At 43.5% G+C, this 22,607-nt stretch overlaps 1 protein-coding gene and 1 long non-coding RNA gene across 3 annotated transcripts; one reads left to right on the top strand and one right to left on the bottom strand.

Moving 5' to 3' along the window:
• Nucleotides 1-837: 837 nt before the first annotated feature.
• Nucleotides 838-22,235, top strand: ACP3 (acid phosphatase 3). Of its 2 annotated transcripts, none has more exons than XM_083578167.1 (11): nt 838-1,079; nt 4,283-4,378; nt 5,739-5,825; nt 6,600-6,752; nt 10,638-10,736; nt 11,787-11,891; nt 13,363-13,495; nt 17,887-17,969; nt 18,665-18,771; nt 19,595-19,764; nt 21,960-22,235. In XM_083578167.1, exons 1-11 carry the CDS (start codon nt 924-926, stop codon nt 21,992-21,994), a joined length of 1,224 nt encoding a protein of 407 aa, XP_083434293.1. In that variant the 5' UTR covers nt 838-923; the 3' UTR covers nt 21,995-22,235. The 2 variants fall into 2 exon arrangements, with proteins under 2 accessions (XP_083434293.1, XP_083434292.1); XM_083578166.1 differs by having other exon boundaries at nt 18,665-18,775; nt 19,599-19,764.
• LOC310745627 lies at nt 6,760-17,368 on the bottom strand. The gene is made up of 3 exons (XR_014540244.1): nt 17,322-17,368; nt 11,620-11,711; nt 6,760-7,615 (listed from the first exon to the last, which is right to left on the bottom strand). It is a non-coding gene; the product is annotated as an uncharacterized lncRNA (long non-coding RNA).
• Nucleotides 22,236-22,607: the final 372 nt, after the last annotated feature.

The raw sequence follows: 22,607 nt of genomic DNA, 5'->3' as shown, positions 1-22,607 counted from the left end.
ACCTGAACTGACCCCAACATCTATGACCTCATAATAATAAACATCACTGCTGCAAGGAGTGAGATGTGCAGGGCAGAGAGATGGGATCCCTGAGTAAGAAAATAATTACAAAGTCACAAAGAGGAATGAATGAGTAGATGTCAGACAATTTGGAAACTGTTAGAAAGTTGGTTTACCTTATATACAGTGGTGGAGGAAGCCCATAGGGGCATAACACATTGCAAGGCCTCCAGAATCTGCCTGCCTTCCTCCTACTCAGCCACCATACAGCTGGGGGAGAGGCAGTGGGTGGACCATTTGGGGAGGAGAGACGCATAATAATAATTTATTATTTGTACCCCACCCATCTGGCTGGGTTTCCCCAGCCACTCTGGGCAGCTTCCACAGAGACCAAAAATATACTAAAATGTCACACATTAAAAACTTCCCTGAATGGCTCGGTCGTGCTGCAGGCCCGGTGGTGAGTGCCGCCCGGCATTTTGTCACCCCCCTCAGTGGTGACACCCGGGACGGCCCGCAACTACCACACACCCCTTCCTCTGCCCCTGCTTATATAGGCAGTATATTTCCACTTTGGGATGGCCAGCCTGCATAGGGCAGTTGTGGCCTGCTCAGATATATCCTTCATCTTCTGCTCTGTACCATATACAAATCCACACACACACACCTACATGATGTGAGGGGAGGAGAAAGGTGTGGGATTCTGCCTTCGGCAGCACAGTATAGAAATATCCTCTTGAACCAAATGATTCTAGAAAAAAAGTTTTGGCCCCTCCTCCCTTGTTTATCCTCCTTGCCTGGGACTCACACTGCAGCTTTTCGAAAGAAGCTCGATTAAGAAATACGTCTGTTGTCATCTTATTGCCACATCATCCTGCAAATGCCAATGATGTGTCCACCCATTTGAGTTCTTTAAAAAGCAGATGCAGGAGAGGCAAAGCTTTTGCCTGTCTGCTGCCAGGATGGGAGAAACAAATCCAGCGAGAAACTCCAAGTGTTTCTATTTCTTCTTGCTTGGCTTCATTGGTTCCCTCCTCCTTCAATCTGCATCGGGTCGCGAGCTGGTGTTTGTGCTCCTAGTAAGTAAAGGAAAGCAAATATTCCGTTACTACTATGCATTTGGTTTGTGGGTTCTTCAAGACGAAATTCTTGGGGCTGTGTCCAATTTTAGTTCTACTCAGAGAAGACCCACTGAAAGTAATTGATATGACTAACTTGGGTCCATTCATTTCAGTGTGTCTAAACTTAGTTGGAGCCCACCCTTGGTGTACAGCTCTCCAAAGGTTTCATGAATTAACTAGACTTTCAATGGTGGGTAGTACATGGTTTTCCTCCCTCCTACATTTACAGGAATGGGGAACCTGTGGCTCTCCAGATGTTGCAGGATCACAACTTCCATCGTTCTTGACCAGTGGCCATGCTGCCTGGGGCTGATGGGAATTGTAGTCCAACAACAGCTAGAGGGCCGCCGTTCAGTAAGACTGTACACTATAAATTAAAAATTGATGCTAACACATTCTGCCGGTCGCTTGAATTATTTTAAGATGCACTTGTGTTTAATGAGGGAGCTTAAGCCTCTTTAGTAAAGAACATGGAGTCTGCCTATAGCTTTTAGAGATGTAACATGCATCAGAATGTTAAAGAATATAAAGATAACAATTGAAATGCTTCCTGGCCTTCAAGTATAATGAGCTCATCTATAAACAAACTCCAAAGAGCAGCCATTTTAGATTGCTGCCATTAAGATACTGCTCTATCAGATACATGCGGTTCAAAGGGAAGATAATCATAGCCTACATGTAAATAGATATACAGTTTTACAAGGTGAGCATAGGACAGCATCCTGATAGAAGGGATAAAACATACTATTGAACCAGCTGAAGTCATAAAGACATAAGAGGCTTGCTGGATAGGACCAAAGACCAGTCTAGTGTGTCGCCACAATGACCAACTTGATGCCTATGGAAGGAGGGAGATGACTGCAATAGCCCTTTCCTGCTCATGAGACCTCAGAACTGATATTCAGAGGGATATTGACTTTTTGGAGAAAGTAGACAATGGGTATACACATGCAGTAACGATTCAGTTCAGACCCCAATTTTATGCTTTGGGAAACAATTTGCTTCGGTCTGATTATCCAGCAAAACAATGCTTTGCGCTTTCCCCATTAAAGGATTCCCATAACATCCCTTATTATTTTATGGGCAATGTATACGGTAGAGGCAATAGTAAGAAATCTCTGAAATTGCACAGTGCTGGTGCCTTTGAAGCTGGTTTGAAGTGCAAGGTGAATTTGGCTGGAGTGGATACATAGGCGTGTTCCATGGAAGCAGAAGAACTTGAACTTCCAGCATTTTACAAACAAACCCCAATAACAGAACCAGCAAATAGCACTGAGCAGATAAGGACAAGGTGATATATTACTTCCACATCCCTTCCAAATCAGGTCCTGCCCAAGGCGTTTTGCTGTCTGAGACAAAGAACAAGTCGGTCCCGTCCCACCCCCGCATTCCACAGGCAGAAGCTGACTGGCTTGGAAGTTTATTTTTATTTAACACTAGTGTTGGGACAGTATTCTTCACCACACCTGAGGACAGCAGGCTAACTTAAGGGTAGCACAGCAAGCTGCAGGACATACACAACTCTGTCCTCCAATAGAGGGGAATGGTTAAGTGGTTCAGGAGGAAGGGGGGTGGGCTACCACTGCTGACTCCTACCCACATGCCCCAGGACCTGAGTTCTGTGGAAGAAGGCAGGTAGTGGGGAAGGGAACCCCCTAATATTGGCTTTGTAGAGATCAATGATCACATGCTCGGAGCAGCTTTCAAGGCAACTTCGATTGCCTGGAGATGTTCGTTTTCTTTCTCTCATTTTGCCCACTCCCCATAACTGCTTTACAGTAGTGGTCAGCTGTGTGGTAGCACTCACCTGATCTCCTGCCGCCCATGTTGCTTCTGCTTACCGGCAAGTAGATCAAAAGGGTGGCAGGGTGCAAACGCTTTGGCAGGAGTCCCGGAATGGCTCTGCTGGTGTGTTTGCATCGCACCAGCTTCATCTCCTCCTGTACCTCCCAGTGAGCTGTAGGAACATGGGCAAAGTGAGGTCAGGTGAGTGATGCCATCTTACCATCTGACTGCTACTGCTACATATCACTGGGATTACAAAGGAGCTTGCGAGCCATCCAAGTTAAATTCTGGTGATCCTTCTCATCAAGTTGCTGAAAGTAAATTGGAAGGCTAAAATTGTATTGGCTGAACAGACTTGAATAAATTATTTCAACTGTCCCCCATCTTTACCTCACAGCCTTTCCTAGTTTGCCCCTTGCATAATATATTATTAATATTTAGCCCCCAAGTGAAGTTATGTTTTGGTGAGCCCCCCCCACAATTTCTATCATAATTAACGTATTTTTCACTCCATAAGACACACTTTTTTCCTACTAAAAAGTAAGGGGAATTGTCTGTGCGTCTTATGGAGCGAATGCGTGGTCCCTGGAGCCAAATTGCCCAGGGGCAAAAAGCAGATTGCACTTTTTTTTTTAGAAAGAGGGAAGGGGGTGTTGAAACAAAGCCGCTAAGCAGCTGATCAGCAAGCGATCGGAGGGAGATAAGGGATTCTAGCGATAAAGGAGGCTGCCTGGGAGGGGGAGGTAAAGACAGTGAACTTGCAAGGAGAGGAGACAGGAATACTAAAACAAGCAATGAGGAGAGAAATTAGAAGAAAAGGAGGAGCAAAAAACTGCTCCAGTTAAGGAAAAGACACTAAGGCAAACAAGAGGGGAGGGGGTGTTGAAACAAAGCTGCTGAGCAGCTGATCGGCAAGCGATTGGGAAGGAGATAAGGGACTCTAGAGATAAAAGAGGCTGCCTGAGAGGGGGGAGGTAAAAGCACATGGATCCTCAGGATTTTTGCATTGGGTCACCCCAAATTCACCATCAGATCACACAGCATGTCCAAGGCTACAGCTGGCACCAAAAAAACCACACATCCACTGTTTCGTGGGGCCGCAATGGCGCAAAAACGTGGTTACAAAGCACGGATCCACATGGCTGCTCAGGATTTTTGCATTGGCTCACCCCAAATTCACCATCAGATCACATAGCATGTCTGTGGCCACAGCATGAACCACAAAAATCAAACATCCACTGTTTTGTTCAGAATATTTTTTTTCTTGTTTTCCTCCTCTAAAAACTAGTTGTGTCTTATGGTCAGGTGTGTCTTATGGAGCGAAAAATACAGTATTAGACTATTTTACTTTAGCATTATTCACCCTCTTTTACTAGATTTATCGGCATGGTGACAGAAGCCCTATTGAAGTCTATCCTAACAGCCTACACAATGAAAGTGCCTGGCCACAGGGATTTGGACAACTGACTAAGGTTTGCTGGCTTTTCATAAAGTTTGGTTTGAAATTTTTCAAGAAGTAGACTTCTGGAATTTGGAATTTGTACAAAATTTCATTCCAGCTCTAAGAGACATGATCCCCCATCCTCTGATAGTCACAGATTGCTGTGGGCCCTCTAACCTGACCTGTAGAGATCAGTGCTTGTCTCTACCTGACTTATCCAACACCCAAATCCCTCTGAATGTGCCTGATTTGGCTCAGGACTTGGAACTCGGGTGAATATGGTGCACAGCTCTAATAAAAGCGGCAATGGGTCTGTGATATAGCAGTTGAGAACCTTCCGGCTATGGGCTTGATTAGGCCTGCTAGGCCATCCTATTTGGCCTGCAAGACCATTTCAGCCCAGCTACACCCACCTGTCGATCACCTCATGCCGTGTTTTGGGCAGGAATCAGATGCACACAAAACCTCATTCCCTCTCAAGTGTATCAAATCCCTTTCAAATTCACCCCAACAGAGAAAGGCACCAGATTCAAACAGTGCCAAAGGTTGAGCCATGGTTGCAAAGGAATCATCAGGAGCACAATCCTGACCAATCCTTTGCAGCCACGTTCCATGTGAAGTTGAATCAAAGGACTACCAGGAGTGAACTGCCAACTGTTCATTTCCAGCCACAGCTTTAGTTTGCGTGCCGATTGTACATGGCACCTTACCTTGTCATGCTGCTTTCAACTGGAATCAGATACGCAGGAGCTCTTGCTCACTCCAAGCGTATCCAAATCCTGCCAACCGCAGTGCAACAGGGAGAGGCACCAAATTCAAATGGCACCAAAGGATCAACTGTGGCTCCAAAGGAACAATCAAGAGCACACTCCCAATGTCACATCTGCAGCTGTGGCTTTAACTTTTTCACATCTGATGTCACGTGCTTGACAAGTGGGCAGCCCTACCATTTGCCAGCCTGGCCCAGTGTTCCCCAAACTTGGATCTCCAGCTGTTTTTGGACTACAACTCCCATCATCCCTAGCTAGCAAGACCGTTGGTCAGGGATGATAGGAATCGTAGTCAAAAACAGCCAGAGATCCTAGTTTGGGAAACACTGACCCGGCCCGTGGAGGAATTGCTATGTTTGGATCCGGCACTCTGGCAGAAAGCAGTTCCCTACCCCTGCTCTGAAATGTTTAATATTAAGAGCAAAAGGGCCACATGGTGGATCCACCTGCATGGAAAACTGATCCTCTCCAGCCTCTGATCATTTTTGTCACATTTCTTCAATCATTCCCTAGGAAAGCAGCCGGGGTGGGTAATGCTTGGCTTTCCACAAGGGCTGGAAAAGCCATAAGACCGAACTCTGGCTTCAAGAGGAAATCATGTATCTATTGTTGCTCCCACAGATCGGAATGCAGCAGCAGTATGAACTTGGAAAATACATAAAGAAGAGGTACTCAAACTTCCTGAGTGCTGAATATAAACAAGAAGAGGTGGGTAAGGGAATTTTTAAGAAAGAGATTGGTGTGGTTGATAACAACATCAGATTCTGAGAAAACCCAATGGATGTTTTGATATTATTCATCAAACATTCCAGTGGTGTTAATAAGTCTCCTCCAGCAACGGTTGCCACTTCTGGGTGTAGCATAAAGGAAATTTCTGGAGTAAAGCTTCTGGTAGTAGAGGTAGAGGGACCCCTGACCATTTGGTCCAGTCGTGACCGACTCTGAGGTTGCAGTGCTCATCTCGCTTTATTGGCTGAGGGAGCCGGCGTACAGCTTCCGGGTCATCTGGCCAGCATGACTAAGCCGCCTCTGGCGAACCAGAGCAGCGCACGGAAACACTGTTGACCTTCCCGCCAGAGCGGTACCTATTTATCTACTTGCACTTTGACGTGCTTTCGAACTGCTAGGTGGGCAGGAACAGGGACCGAACAACGGGAGCTCACCCTGTTGCGGGGATTCGAACAGCTGACCTTCTGATCAGCAAGTCCTAGGCTCTGTGGTTTAACTCACAGCGCTACCCGCATCCCAAGCTTCTGGTATCTGATGATATTCGAAGGGAGACATTCCTTTGGGTTGGCAACAGATGAAGCACAGTCCTTATACACTTATTCCTCTTCATCAGTAGAGGCCTCTGCTAGAGAGGGTCCCTCAAAGGCTACCAAGCTGAGATGCCCTCAGATCCCATGACACCCACCCACTTCTAATGAAGAGGTTTCTGAGTCCAGATCCTGGGTCTTGACACACTCCCTTAACCCTTTCTAGATTTTGATCCAGAGTACCGAAAGTGATCGAACCATTATGAGTGCCCAAGCAAATCTTGCTGGTATGTACCCTCCTACTGGTGATCAAATCTGGAATCCTAAAATCCTGTGGCAACCCATCCCGGTGCATGTTGTACCAAAGGAAAGAAATCCGGTGAGTACCAGAGTCATAACCAGTTTTGTCTGCCTTCCAGGCTCTTCCTCAGAAACCTAATACAGTATACCGAGAAGGAAGTGCATGCAAATGTTCATTTAAAATTATCATTTCCCTTAATCAGAGATTCTGCAACATATAGAAGAAGCACATTACCATTTGTAGCTCATTTATTTATAGCCCCGCCTTACTTTCTGCTGAGGGAAACAGCATTTGAATTTAGGATTTGGGGGCCAAGCTCCCTTTGAGGATGAGTTGATTCCTTGACTTCTAGTTCTGACATAGCAAACTGTCTTGTCCTCATGTAGGGACAGTTGGCTGTGTTGCAGCTGGTGTGATGTCGTAGCTGTTATCAGGGCCAATCCCAACACTGATTTAAATGTGCACATCAAAACCAGACAACTCTGTATCCACTGTACTGTTTTCATGAAAGGATAATGCTACAGCTTGTACATGTATATAAAGCTATATAAAGCTTTCTGTCTATTACTATTATATTTTTTCATACAACAGTAGCACTGACTGGACTTTCGCAAGCAGCAAAATATATTGAGATGTTTCAGAGCTGCAAGGAGCTTTGGCAAAGATCCAAGCAGTATCTTACGCCACACTGTATGGTGCTACAGAAAGCACGCAGTATCTTTTCTTGCTTGAAGGTTTTCGTAGCTTTGGAGACTAAAGGACATTTGGAAAGCGTTTTCTTAAAGGCACAATGGAGACACGTCTCCCTTGAAAGTCTCAAATTGTTTCCTCAAAACCTTTTGTCGGGTTCTCCCTTACAACCCATTCCCAGCAGTATAATGATAGGCAGGTTATTTCCCAGGGCGAACCAAGAGAGTTTCATCAGTCGTCATCATAATCATCTGTCAAGTAACAGGAGAGCCAGGAATAATTAGTTCTCATTTTGATGCCTGTTGGTTGCATGCTGCTGCAATTTAGTTGGGCAAGAGCTACTACACCGGTCTAATAACTGGCAGTTATCCACAAGTGAAAATCTTAGACCTATTCCTGGTCACATAATCTGTGCTGCGATGAACTGTAGGCCTCAAGCAGGCTTCCTCAACCTCGGCCCTCCAGATGTTTTCGGCCTACAACTCCCATGGTCCCTAGCTAGCAGGACCAGTGAGCAGGGATGCTGGGAACTGTAGTCTCAAAACATCTGGAGGGCCGAGGTTAAGGAAGCCTGGCCTCAACTGCTGTCACTATGGAGCTGCTGCTCAGGAAATGTGATGCAAGGGCAAATGGCTGATGTTCTCTCTCTCTCATTGTCTTTTATTCACTCTCCATGGCCTCTCTCTCAGTTCTCTCAGAACTCAACTCTCCCCTCAAAATCTCCTCACCAAAACTCCCTTGTGTCAGGCAATGCAGGGTGTGGGGCGTTGAGGTGAAACCACCCCATGCCCAACCTCACAGTTCTGACAACATTCCTCACACAGAGCCAATTAGCTTTTTATTTTTATTTTTTTATCTTTTTGTGGGCGGAAACTCCCATTGATACCAATGCGAGAGGTTCCTCTTTTCACTAAGTGGTGGGTGAGGGAGTTTTGTGAAGGCTGAGGTGGTGCAACTCCTCACACGCTGCATTACTCATTAATCAAGAGAGAATATTAATTTAGCTGAATATTAATTTAGCTTGACTCTGAGGATGCTTCCCTGCCAAACAGAAACAAGCTGCAGTCTTGATACCACACTGAGCAGCCATTCCCAAAGCTGGAAAAACAAGAATAATATAGCACACATTTTGAGGGATAAGAAGTAAGAATTTTGACCATCTCTTCCCCACTTTCTCTCATCTGTCTTCCACTCATTTCTGGATTTTGGCCTGCAATGTTTGCATCAGATGTTGGGAGGACAGAAAAAGGAACAAAACTTCTTAGGCTCAACTCTTTGATTCATAGACGCTCCTTAATGCCACACAGACCGTCTGTCATGAGCTCTAGTTTCTCACCGGGATGCCAAGCCCTTGGGACATACTCGCATTTATGGTGGGAATGCTCATAGGTTAAATGCTTTGGGGATATAGCATTCCATGAAACTGGAACTATTATAAGGTGCCAAGTGACACCTTCTCCACAACAGGCAATATCTCCTTTATTCACTGAGGATTACACTGCTATGTACATTAAGGAATTAGTTGGACACTTTCTAATTTGCACTTCACAACTGCAAAACTCTGCAGGGACTTGATATGAGTGAACCTGGTTTACTGGTATGGGAAGGTATGGGACATATTGTTACCGGAGGGAAATGACATTCAAATTAAGAGTGCTTAGAGGCCAAAATAAGAAAGATAATTTTATTTTGGTATGGCATGGTTGTGCAATGTACGTTAATATACAGGAACATGGAAGGTCTCAATACAGTATGCAGTTTCTAAACAGATTTGGATAATTTTAGTTCTACAGGGGTTCCAATCTCCTTTATAGTGTTTTCAGTTTTGGCAACCCTATGCCCAGAGATAGAAAATGGGAAAAAATAAAATAAAATAAAATGATTCAGATGTTTATTTGATGTATTTACCTGAGTAAATCCCCTAATGAAGATGTTTAATATGTGCCTGCCCAGAGAGTTAACTCTAATCCAAACTGTATTTGCTGTAATTATATTTTGCTTTCCTTTTTATATGGTTCATGACAAAATGTTTCTTATTTTCCTGTATGTTAAAAATAAGTAAACATTTATTTTAGGGGGGGAACTTATTAGGTTAAGCAAAAAACACAAAACAAAAAAGCAAGTCTGTTCTCAAAGCAAGACCAATGTTACAATACGTCATTCTGACAACCAGAAAATATCTCAGTCATCATCTTCACATTATTCTGTTAGTATATTAACAGCATGTCTATTTTGAAGCAGCTCCCATTGAGTTCAGTGGGGCTTACTGTGTGTGTATGATTGGCGAGATCACTAAATCATGTGACTTCAAGCCAATGAACCCCTGCAGGTTATGAGACAGGTATAATTCAGAAATGGCGTCATTGTGACAAACATAGAGATAAGCATTCTACAAAAACCCCGCTGAGAAGCTTGAAGTGAGACAGAAGGCAGTTGCAAGCATAGCTGTCAACTGTCCCTTATTTGGTGGGAAACTCCCTTATCCCAGTGCCGTGTCCTGCTGCTGTCCCTTATTGATGATGTCCCTCAAATTTCCCGGCTTTCAAAGGAAGCAGCTCCTCTCCCTCCCTCCCTGCCGGCCAGGGAGGAGGAGGCTCCAACTGTGTTGTTTGGCTGCCCGGCCCACCCCCCTCCGGCCTCCTCTCACCAGCATCGGCCCCCGGGAGCCCCTCCCCGCCGGGACAGAGGAGCCTTGAGAGGAGAGCGAGGGCAACCATAGAGGAAGCAGTTCATAGAGAGGAGGAGGAGGAGGAGGCGGAGGCGGAGGCGCGGACAGGTGTTCCGAGGGCTAACCATAGAGGGGGAAAGCGGAGGAAGGACCGCAAGCGCTTCTCCCATAGATTTGTAGTGGTAAACTAGCATAGATAGTCTGATCTGCGGGTTTACTTTGGGCACTATTTCCCCCCCTCTCTTCCTCCCACCCTGCCTGATGGAACTGAGAGCTGCAGATGGAGCACGAGAGAAAAGATACAGAACTGCAGCAGCATCTTCGTGGCTTGGATGTCGTTTTGCGTGAAAAGTGGTTGCTGCTTGTAGTTATTTAATTGCAGTGTTTCATCAGCTGGTGTCTTGAGCAGCAACCTCTGGAAACGAAGGGTAAAAACCGGTGCTGCTCTCCAAAATTATCTGGTCCCTTTTAACTTCGTATTTCAGCTGGTTGACTAAAATCCCTTATTTTGGCTGCTGATCCCTTATTTTCGAGGCTGCTGGTCCCTTATTTTCAAATCTGTAAATTGACAGCTATGGTTACAAGCTGTGTCGTTTTTGTTTCAGAAATTACGATATCCAATTTTAAATTGTCCACGCTACATAGAACTTCTGAAGGAAACGATGAAATCAAGTGAATTCCAGGCCAAAATTCAACCGTACAAGGTACTTTGTGCAGGATTGGGGATGGGTATTGTGTCAGTAATATTTCCACTGCAGCCTAGGTCCAGACATTTCAAACTCTAGTGGGTAATTGCATTGCTGTTAGATTAAACCTCAATGTATCAAAACTAGCTTACTTAAAACATGTAGTATTTCTATATGCAAAGACCTATGCATACCAAACAATAAACACAGGCCCAGTTCAGATTATCAGTTCAGATGAGTAATTTGCCCACACATTGTGTTCGGATGCCACCTCTTCCTTCCTTTGTTAACCAGGAAATCTTCAGTCAACCATAATCTCTTAATTATGTCCAAATTGAGAAATTAATGTTTAATAAATTTGGAACAAGCCAGGATCATAAACTAGGGTTGCCATACATCCAGAATCTTCCAGACTTACCCAGAATACTGCAGTTGGAAACAGTGTCTGGGCAGATATTGGAAAATGTCCAGGAAAATCCATACATATGGCAACCCATGTCTCATGTCAACAGTGCGATTTTGCCAAAAAAAAGCTCAACAACTTTCCCCAAAAATGGTCAAGAGATTTTGTGTCCTGATTTTCACTTTTTGAAATATGGCAACCCTGTCTTAAAACATGCTTGAAGTTGGTTTAAGATCCTGCATTTCCTGTTTATCCACTTTGGATGGAATGAGAAACTATGGTTAATTAAACTAGGGTTAATTCTAGGATAAATTGTGGTGTACTTTAAAGGGAATAAGGAAAGTGCTGTGTACCCAGGCATGAGGCTAAGTTTATATCTCAGCTAGTTATTAAGCCAAGGTATGATCAACTGAAACAAGCCACAGTGTTAGTGCAGAGCCTATGGCTGCAATCCTCCACACTGTAATAATACATAAGATGGATATTAATGTGACTTACCTATATGGAGAACTGCAGCCTATGAAATCTTAAGTGGCAAGTGACTACATTCCACAGACCTATCCATGCTTAGCAGTGTGCAGAATCATAACCTGTGCGATGAAAATATTAGAAAATCTTGGTGTCTGATTTGCATCTGAAGTATTTGTGTTCTCATTTCTTTTCAGGAATTTATAAAAACCATAGGTTTATATTCAGGATATGACCCTCAAGATCTCACCAATTTGGTCAACTTCAAAATCTGGCATGTACAGGATACTTTATTCTGTGAGGTATTTTTCTCTTTTTAAAAAATCTTTACAGTTTTATTGAGTTCTCCCATCAGACAGGGAGAAAACCCTGACTTATAATTAATTATTCAGTGGCACCTAAGAAAATTAAAAGGAGTGAAGATGTTCCTATACAAGTGCATAATAGTTAAAGAAAATATGGAATGTTTTGTCTACACGTAAATTTTATTTGGCTTAGAAAAGTGATGGGAAGGTGGATATTTTTGCAACTCATTAGAATATTTTGTCAGATAAAGGTAGGATTTCCAGAGAAAGTACTGGGGCTATTCAGATGTAACAGTAAACCATGGTTTGGAACAGGATAATCTGTGCACACACACCCATGTGTTGCTGATCTACATCTTTCCCGGCTTTCCTAATGTGAGCTGGAGTTCAGCCATAACTGGTAGGTCACAGATTTCCCATCCATGATTTAGCAGACAAGCATAAACCATAGTTTGCCTTTGCAGATAAAATGGCAAGCTATGGTTTGACATTGAACCAAGACCTGAAGTTGCTATCTTGTTGAGAGCAACAGAAGAAAAGACAGCAGGGAGGTGAAGGAGAGATTGTATGAGCTTGAGTCTTATTACCGTCATACCTCGAGTTGAATGTGCTTCAGGTTGAGCGCTTTTGGGTTTTGCCGCTCGCGCATGCGCAGACGCTCAAAATGACATCACGCACATGCGCGGAAGCGGCAAAACGCAACCCGTGCACGCGCAGACGTGCTGTCACATCTTACATTCCATTCAGGATGCGAACAGGGCTCCAGAACAGATCCCGTTCGCATCCCGAGGTACCACTGTATAAGGGCATTACATCTCAACAGACATTTGGCATTACATCTCAACAGGTCCAGCCTATGGCACCTCAATCTGAACTGAATGAAAATTTGCTCAGACTTAAAAGCAAGGCCAGAGACAGCAAAAATATAAAGCCAGATAGAGCTCTATTGGCTCCTAAATCACCTGATCCTGCCTGAACGCTTCTGTTCAGACATGATGGCATTAGACTCGTCGTTCTCTCTGCCTTCAAGTTTCCTTAGTAGGTACAGAGAATAAAGTTGCCAGGCCTTGTTTCCAGACTCCCAAATTTGAGCCTTCCAGAGCCTTCCAAGTTTGTATTCCATCTATGAACAGGGGTTAAATCAACCATGTAGCTTTCAACAGCTTTTTGTGGCATGGTTTTGGTGCGCAGGAGAGCAAGGTAGAATCCATAGTGTGATTTACTACTTAGAGGGACCCTGCCAGAGTCAGAAAGCAAATCCAAGTGTGACATTGATGGCAGGAGCCCAGAGGTAGAGATGGGTGAGGAAATAGTTCAGTATGCATTTTAATCTGAATCTATGCAATTTGCACTTCCTGAAACAACACACACACACACAGAGAAACAATGGCCCAACATGGCAATAAAAAACAGAGCTACAAAATGAGGTATTTCAAAAATAAGAGTAATGTGCTTCTTTCTATTGCAGTCTATTCACAATTTGACACTTCCTGTGTGGGCTACTAAAGAGGTGAGGGCAAAACTGGCTGAGCTGACCGTGTTATCCTTGTCGTCGTTATTTGGGATTTACAAAAGAGAAGAGAAGGCGCGGCTGCAAGGAGGTAACCAAGACCCTTTCACTGAGGCACCGTGATTGACTTCTCTTGCTTTGCATCACACTCTAACTGAAACAAGACAGGCCTTAGGGCTTGGGTGCTCTTAACTGGTGTAACTGGTACCTTAATTAACAAAAAGCCTTAGTGGGTTAACCGGTGCAAGCCAATTTTAATCAGTGATGGAGAATCTTAACTGATGGAGCAGTGTATTGAAGAGCACATGTTTCTTTTGTTTCTGCTGTTTTATTGTGGCATATGCTGGGCTTATAACTCATCCTTGCCTCCCCAGTTGAAGGATGCAGGCTCTGGGACGGGGGGAGGGGGATAACTGGTGGTCCTCCAGATGTTGTTGCTCTCCAACTCCAACCAGTGCCAACCAGCTAGTGGTCAGGGATTATGGGGTTTGTATCCCAGAAACATCTGGAGAGCCACAGGATAGTCACCCCATTCCTAGGAGAATCCAGGGTGCTATCGAGCCCTAGAGGGCTCCAAATAAGTGGAAATGGACAAACAGGCAAAAAATATTTGATGATAAATGAATAGTTTGAGGAGTAGCTGAGGTGGACTGCGGTGCAATAATCTGGTTTTCAGTGTGGTTATTGTCTAGTGGTCTGGAGTTTTAAGTTCATACACAGGGTGGATCTACACTCATGGTTTATAATGCTAAGAAAACGTTTCAAAAAGGCCACCACCTGTCTGATATCCATTGGAAGGGCATTCCATAATACTGGGGCGGCTGCACTAAAAGCTGCATTTCAACTTGAAGCATGCAACAATGCAAGAAGCATCTCCCGTTATGACTGCAGCACTAATATATACAGTGGTACCTCGGGTTAAGTACTTAATTCGTTCCGGAGGTCCGTTCTTAACCTGAAACTGTTCTTAACCTGAAGCACCACTTTAGCTAATGGGGTCTCCTGCTGCCGCCGCGCCGTCGGAGCATCATTTCTGTTCTCATCCTGAAGCAAAGTTCTTAACCTGAAGTAATATTTCTGGGTTAGTGAAGTCTGTAACCTGAAGCATATGTAACCTGAAGCATATGTAACCCGAGGTACCACTGTATAGGATAAAGCAATCTCCCAGGTATCCTGGTCTCAGCTCTTAAGGACCAGTACTAAAACATTAAACCTGGCCCAGTACCATGGTAGATCCCTCAGTGTAGATCCCTCAGCACAGATGTTATATGCTGATGATAGGTCCAACAGCTGCTCACCAGGTGAGGCGGAGAAACAGCAATAACCTCCTGGCAGTAACAAGAACGTGTGGGTTAGGGTATTTTTTCGTATGTATTCATATATATTTTCCTACACATTTTTGTGTCTATTTTTCTTCTTCTCTTTTTCTTTGTATCGCTTTATTTCTTTATCATTGAAACCTTTTTGATAAAATTTTCAAGAAAACATTAATACACACACACACACACACACAAAGTCAGCAACAACATTGGGGATGTGTGGTGCACCAGCAGAGACACAAACTGGCACTCCCACCAGGGACCCAGCATCAAACTGGCACTGCGTCACTGCTGCCGGGAAGTTATTGCTGTGGCTCCGCCCCACCTGGTGAACCACTCCTGAACAGGTTGCCCCAGTTAGCATCCTAACCGCCATGTTCTGCTCCAGATGCACCTTCTGAGGCAAGCCCTGGGGCACCCCACATAGAATGCATTTCAGTTTTTAGAAAGCCATGTGGTTTTTAAAATAACTGAGTGAGCAAATTATTAAGTGTCTTTTAACTGCAGCTAAAACATACCATTTGGAACTTGGAAACAGCTTTTCCAGTTTACGGATCTATCACCTATATGCCCAGTAGATTGTGCCAGCTGTTAATACCTCAATGCAAATAACATGATGTAGTATCAAACACCCACACAAACTGAGGCACGAACGGAAACACTCAGGTGTTGCTTGACCTGAATTTCATCTCACTGTATTAGATGAGCACTCCCATCATTGCACGGACATTTCACGTGCCTTCCTCCTTCAAATTATTGGCTGCGTTCCTAAAGTGCTTACCTTTGGTTGGATCATGTCCCTTCTAGCTTTGCCTTAGTTGCCTTGCAGTACTTCTGTTTATATTATTTCATCACACTCGTGATGCTGCAGTAAGTGTATTTATTTCTAAATATCTCATTACAGTGGTACCTCAGGTTACAGATGCTTCAGGTTACAGATGCTTCAGGTTACAGACTACGCTAACCCAGAAATAGTACCTCAGGTTAAGAACTTTGCTTCAGGATGAGAACAGAAATCGCACGGCGGCAGCGGGAGGCCCCATTAGCTAAAGTGAGACCTCAGCGTAAGAACTGTTTCAGGTTAAGAACAGACCTCCAGAACGAATTAAGTTCTTAACCTGAGGTACTACTGTATCATATATATTTTTTCTAAATCTGTAATTGGCTCAGGAAACATAAATATGTTGTAGTGATGAAAATGAAACAGTCTGTGACTGTTTACATTTGATATGTAATTTTCTTAAAATGGGAAATTTAAAGTCACATCTTATTGTTGCTGGGGTTTTTTGTTTTCGTTTTGTTTTGTTTTGTATATAAAAGTATTTCTATATGCCCCTACCCTAAAATATCTGGCTAGTGTACCGCCTTAAAACATAAAACACCATAAAAAAAAATAATAAAATGCAGATAATCACTAAGGTGACTGGCTAAAACTAAAAATTAAACAGCTACAAAGACCTGTCAGCATTAAAAGATCTTCATGAGAAGCCTGAAACTCAAAAGCGAGGGTGCCTTCTGAGTCAGCATTGGTTCAGCAGTGTTAAATGCCCTGACTTCTAGTTGAGCCCTGTAATGTAAGGGACTGCTTCTTGGGAGAAAAGCAATGACAAACCTAGACAGCATCTTAAACAGCAGAGACATCACCTTGCTGACAAAGGTCCGTATAGTTAAAGCTATGGTTTTCCCAGTAGTGATGTATGGAAGTGAGAGCTGGACCATAAAGAAGGCTGATCGCCAAAGAATTGATGCTTTTGAATTATGGTGCTGGAGGAGACTCTTGAGAGTCCCATGGACTGCAAGAAGATCAAACCTATCCATTCTGAAGGAAATCAGTCCTGAGTGCTCACTGGAAGGACAGATCCTGAAGCTGAGGCTCCAATACTTTGCCACCTAATGAGAAGAGAAGACTCCCTGGAAAAGACCCTGATGTTGGGAAAGATTGAGGGCACAAGGAGAAGGGGACGACAGAGGACGAGATGGTTGGACAGTGTTCTCGAAGCTTCCAACGTATGTTTGACCAAACTGTGGGAGGCAGTGGAAGACAGGAGTGCCTGGAGTGCTCTGTTCCCTGGGGTCACAAAGAGTTGGACATGACTAAATGACTAAACAACAACAACAATGTAAGGGACAGTTAGCAGCGGTCCTCTAAATGATTTTAATGATCTGACTGAGATATAAGGGCTTGTACAGCGTCCATTTAGATACACACTGAATTATCATGATCTCTGGGCATAACTATCTATATTCCAGTGAGAATCACAGTTGAAAATAGCACCAGTATTGGACTCACAACTCACCCAGGGCACTTGCTAATTGCATGCTATCAGTGATTGATGATTGGATTTGGAATTATATCATATTTATATGTAATCGCTTGAGTGCTTGTTTCCCATGCTATAAGGACATAGCTGCCACTCTTGGCGATTTTTCATTTCAAATAGAAAGAGGCAACAGAAAGACAATCTAGCAAAACTATTCTAGTAACTATTGACAGTTTTTAATTCAAAGCTATAAAACACATCAGATTTGAAGTTAACTACTGATAAATTCCATTTATTTCAATTTGGAGAAACAGGCTGCATTCCTGTATGCACCTACCTGGGAGTGAGTCCATTGATCTCAGTGGGACTTACTTCTTGGTAGACCCTCCTGTTGACCAATGAATAACAAGTATTAATTAATTAAACTTGTACACTGCCCTTCATCCGAAGAGCACAGGGCAGCTCACAACATAAAAATACAAAGCAACAACACAAAATACATGATACAACAAAAGCAAAACAATATAACCCCCTCTCACAAACACATTATAAAGGACATAGAAAGTTTAATCAGCCGAAGTCCTGGTTATAGAGAGACCAATGACAATTTTGGCGGGATGGTGCCCCTGTTAATTGCTGGAGATTGCATAATTGGCTAAGATATTATTGCCATTCATTATTATATTGAATCAATTCTTTTTTTTTTTTTGCTCCTTTCTATGCTATCCTGTATAGAAACCTCACACGTTACAGGGCAATCCTAACCTTGACTACTCAAGAGGTCATTCCTCTGTAAATTCAATGGGGCTTACTGCCAGATAAGTGAGATTCAGACTGTAGGTTTAGTAATTTTGCAGTATTTTTTCCTCCATCAATATCAACACTATCTCACTTCTACTAAGGTCTCCTTGTGAAAAATATTCTAGAAAAAATCTCCAGGGCTGCTAAAGGTTCAGAAAAGAGGAAAATGCTCGTCTATTCTGCAGTGAGTATATTTCCCCTAAAAACTTTGGTTGAAGTTGTGGGCATAGTTCGGCTGATCAATCTCAATTGGAATTTACTGTGTAATCCTAGATAGAACTGAGTTCACTGGGACTTGCTCCCAGGTACGTGGGTGTAGGATTATACCATTAAGCAGTTTAAATCTGTGCAGGATTCCGCACTGTATCAAATTGGCTTTTAAGTTTAAAACCCCAAGATCCTATTCACTCTCTAGCAAGCCTAAGACCCAATGTACTTGTCAGAAACTGGTAATGAGAAAATGAGCCTGTCTCTCTCCGTCTCTGTGGATTCAGCTCTACAGCTGCAAATTAAACGTTTTAAGTGTGCTGTAAAGTGCATTATACAAATATGACACTAGATGGTGATGGTGAGCTATGGCACATTCTATATATTTTTCAAACTTTTTTTAAAAAAGCATTTTCACAACGTTTTTTATATGTGTCTAGATTCTGTCTGTCTGTATCTTTCTATGTGTGTGAGAGAGCGAAAGAGAAGAGAGAGATGGAGAATGGGTGAAGGAAGAAGATATGTTATACATTCTCAAGTCTGCTGAACAGTGTTCTGCATCTAGCAATTAATGAAAAGGTTTCAAATTAGCAATATCACCAATAGTTACCTTTAGAAGCTGCCTTCATTCACAAAACTTTACAGATGTATGTTTGGGTTTATTTTTCACAGCACGACACTACACTTGGTGCCTTGCAGATGGCACTCAATATCTACAATGAAAAGCTGCCACCATATGCAGCTTGCCAGTTTTTTGAACTGTATCAAGAAGATAACGGGCAAGTATTCTATTGTTTCCTCAACAGTTGGAACTTTTTCCGTTGCAAATGGGGAAGAAATATATGCGTGCATTCAAATTCTAAAATTACTGTCCATGTACTGACCCCCAAAAATGCACGAGGCTTAAAGCTAGGGCCCAAAATCACAATGGCGTTTTGTCTACCTAGCTTTTCAGATTTATTTATTTTTAAATCTCTTAGTGGCTAATGTGGTTAAAACATGGGCAGCAATATAGATAAATAAGGACAACCTAAAATATTAGCCACCAAGCTCAGGAGTTTGGTGTGTGTGCATCAATGTCAGGGCATCTCAACCAAAAAGGGCCTGTCATAGAATCGTAAAATTGTAGAGTCAGAAGGGACCCCAAGGGTCATCTAGTCCAACCCCTGCAATGCAGGAATATGCAGCTGTCCCATATGGGGTTCGAACCTGCAACTTTGGCTTTATCAGCACCTTGCTCTGACAAACTGAGCTATCCATGCACTTCTCGCTCACCTCACTTCGGAAGCTGGGGAGGGCAGGAGCTGAAAATGTATTTCTATGACGAATCTTAATAGCTGGGTACCCCCCCCCAAAACACATTTAGTTTAACCCCAGACTCATTACGATACAACTGAGAGGTTTTAATTGTCATACATTGCCCAGGTCAAGACTGAGATCTGCTTTTGCCCATGTGGTATTACAGACTCTGGGTTTAGTTGTTCTTGAATAATTGTGGCTGTCGAGGCCTTTCCATTTCATTCCTGAATAGCACTCCTCATTTCGTTATAATTTAACTTATGCTACATTTTCCTTCTTTTTTTTCTTGGTTCTGCAAATCAGAGAGCAAACCGTTGAAATGTATTTTCGGAATCACACTATGAAGGACCCCTATCAACAAACTCTTCCAGGTTGCTCATCTGCGTGTCCCCTGCCAAAGTTTGCTGACCTGGTTTCTCCCATCCTAATAGACGACTGGGCCAATGCATGCGGGAATGTAGAAAAAAGAAAAGGTATAGTAATTTCCTTAGCTAGCCACACATGATCATCAGTACAGATATGGCTGAGAGCTGTATATTGCCTACTGTACCAATATGAAAGCAGGGCTGGATCTACACTGACCTTTCTAACGTTATTAGAACAATATTAGATATATCTGTCTAAAATGTCACAGGGCATACTGGTGAATTAAAAAACGTTCCTTCATAGCAATGCAGTTTCCATTACTGCTGGTTCCTGGTTTCCCTGCAGCACCCTTTGGTGTCACATTTGAATAACACGTTATTAATGTTACAAGCAAAATGTAATGTGACCACTACGTTACGAAAAGCATTACTTAATCCTTCCTTAACGTTATAAACTATGAGTGTAGATCGGCCCCAGATGTGAGCAGTTGATTACTCAAGGCAAAAGTGGCCACCATTTGGGCAGTGCTGCTCAAAAAAGCATTGCCAATTAGTTTTGTTTGCCCTCCAGTGATGTCATCACATCGACAAACATGACTGGCTGTGTCGCACTGTGATTTCATCTTGTTTCATTGTATAGTTCCCCAACTGGCTGGTGATCACCCAGAAAATGCAGTAATCAGAAGCCACAAGAGGGGGGCTAACTGTGGCAGCAGGCGGGAGAGGAAAAGTAACAATAAATATGAGTGAGAAATCACACGTGGATGTCACAGTTTGTGGGGGGAAGAGGCAATATTGTTAGCTCAAAAATAGTGTTATGAGTTTGGAGGGAGGGGAGAGCAGGCTGTATGCCGAGACCATTATAACCCCTGGATCAAGCAAGTGTTGAAATATAATCCAGGCTACCTTCATGATTGGACGCGGGTGGCGCTGTGGGTTAAACCACAGAGCCTAGGACTTGCCGATCAGAAGGTCGGCGGTTTGAATCCCCATGACAGGGTGAGCTCCCGTTGCTCGGTCCCAGCTCCTGCCAACCTAGCAGTTTGAAAGCACGTCAAAGTGCAAGTAGATAAATAGGTACAGCTCCGGCGGGAGGGTAAACGGCGTTTCCGTGCGCTGCTCTGGTTTGCCAGAAGCGGCTTAGTCATCCTGGCCACATGTACGCCGGCTCCCTCGGCCAATAAAGCGAGATGAGCGCCGCAACCCCAGAGTTGGTCACGACTGGACCAAATGGTCAGGGGTCCCTTTGCCCTTTACCATTTTACCTTCATGATGAGGTGATCGCCTGGGAGATGAGCCATTAAGGGGAGCAAAGGAAAGGGGCTATGTGTGAGATGGCAAATTGATGGGGCCCCTCCCTCAACTTGCAGTAGTTAGAAAGACGAGAACAGAGAGTGCAGGAATGTGAACTAGAAGAAAAGCAGCAAGCTGAAGAAAGAGTCAGAACAATGTCTGATTTCTGCTTGAATCCAAGACTGCAGTTATGGAAGAAACGAACTTATTAGGGTGTTAATACTGTGAACCCCTCCATCGTAGGCTCAGGTTGTATATATGTGTAAATAAACTATATATCATAAAGGCACCACAGTCTCTGCTGTGCCTCGTTCCAAAGGAAACAAGAACCCTAGGTAAGCGTCTGGAACCCCAGGAATCTCACACCACTCGGAGATTGGGGTGGCATGCATGAATACATATAAAACCTCTTTATATGTCTTAATAACCTCTATATTTTAATCATGACTCTCCAGCCAGGTCATGTGATCAAAATGCACAATAAAATGGGCAGATAGTTCTGCAAAAATGTGTACATTAGGTATACAGAAATATGTTTATTATTAGAAATTCACACAAAAATGCTGACAGGTTTTTATCAGGATTAAAAAACAACAACGTGTTTTTAAAATTGCTGCAGAAGTGTGGAGAGCTGAATTTAAACCTGGAAAAATGAGAAACTGAAAGAAGTGAAACTCACAGTTCCATCCACCCAGAACTGATTTTCTTACCACTTGCACAATCTTGGTAGCTGGACTGGGGGGGGGGGCAAATGCCAGCTGCAGCACCTCTTTGTCCCTGCAGTTTCTCAACCAGCCTGATTCTGAGCCCTCTTCTCCCGATATCAGGCATTGGGCTACACAATCTACAGTTTACCAATTCTAGGGCTGTCTCAGAGCTTTTAACATGACTTACCTGGATTAAATAGCTATTTTGCTGCCACAAAATCCAAAAGCCAAGGACGGGGAAGATGATAAGGATGAGGAGATGAGTAAAGAATATTGCAATAGCCTTTTAATTGTTTCTTACAGGAAAATGTTCCCAAGAAAATGAGCAGGCTTTGTGAAAGAAAGAAAGAAAGAAAGAAAGAAAGAAAGAAAGAAAGAAAGAAGCACAAAGATGCCTAACTGGAAAGAATGGAAGATGGCAAGATGGTGAGCTTATGGAACACCTTGAAATGTGATGCTACACTCAACAAATCCCAAATGTAAGGATCTCTTTTTAAAGGCTGCATTGGATTAATAATAATAATAATAACCCTTCTGCCTGATAAAACTTCAACAATAAAGATTGCTTTAAATAAAGAACTGAGATTTTGGAGCTCACCTATTTCAAAGTGCCATCTGCTAGAGTTTGCATGGGCAGCAGGATTTTCCTTGCCTTGTGTGGAGCTGGTTGTTGTTGTTTTAATGCCAGGCTGCTTCTAGGTCACTTGGGAGACGCTGTGTCTCCTTGCCCTCTTCCAGCCGAGAGCAGGGGTGTTGGGTCCAGTGTGTCATTTCTTAACAAGTGGCTTCCATGTGGGGAAGGACATTCGTGTGGGTTCTGCTGCAGAGCGTGGGCAGGCAGCAGGGGAGATCAGGAGGGAAAGCCACTTTGAGAAGGAGCAGCTTGCACCCTGCACCCAAAGGCACCCCACCCCTAACTTCTCCTGGGAAGATACAGTCAGCCCAGTACGT

Source organism: Podarcis filfolensis (assembly GCF_964270895.1).
Source record: "Podarcis filfolensis genome assembly, chromosome: 12".
NCBI classification, from domain to species: Eukaryota; Metazoa; Chordata; class Lepidosauria; order Squamata; family Lacertidae; genus Podarcis; species Podarcis filfolensis.
Note: the sequence above shows the minus strand (reverse complement) of the source record. Positions and strands in the feature narration are given on the sequence as shown.

Coding starts and splice junctions, on each gene's coding strand:
- ACP3 (XM_083578167.1), top strand. CDS start 924: ATGCAGGAGAGGCAAAGCTTTTGCCTGTCTGCTGCCAGGATGGGAGAA. Junction 6,753..10,637: donor TACCAAAGGAAAGAAATCCG/GTGAGTACCAGA, acceptor TTTTTGTTTCAG/AAATTACGATATCCAATTTT. Junction 13,496..17,886: donor GAAGGCGCGGCTGCAAGGAG/GTAACCAAGACC, acceptor ACTTCTACTAAG/GTCTCCTTGTGAAAAATATT.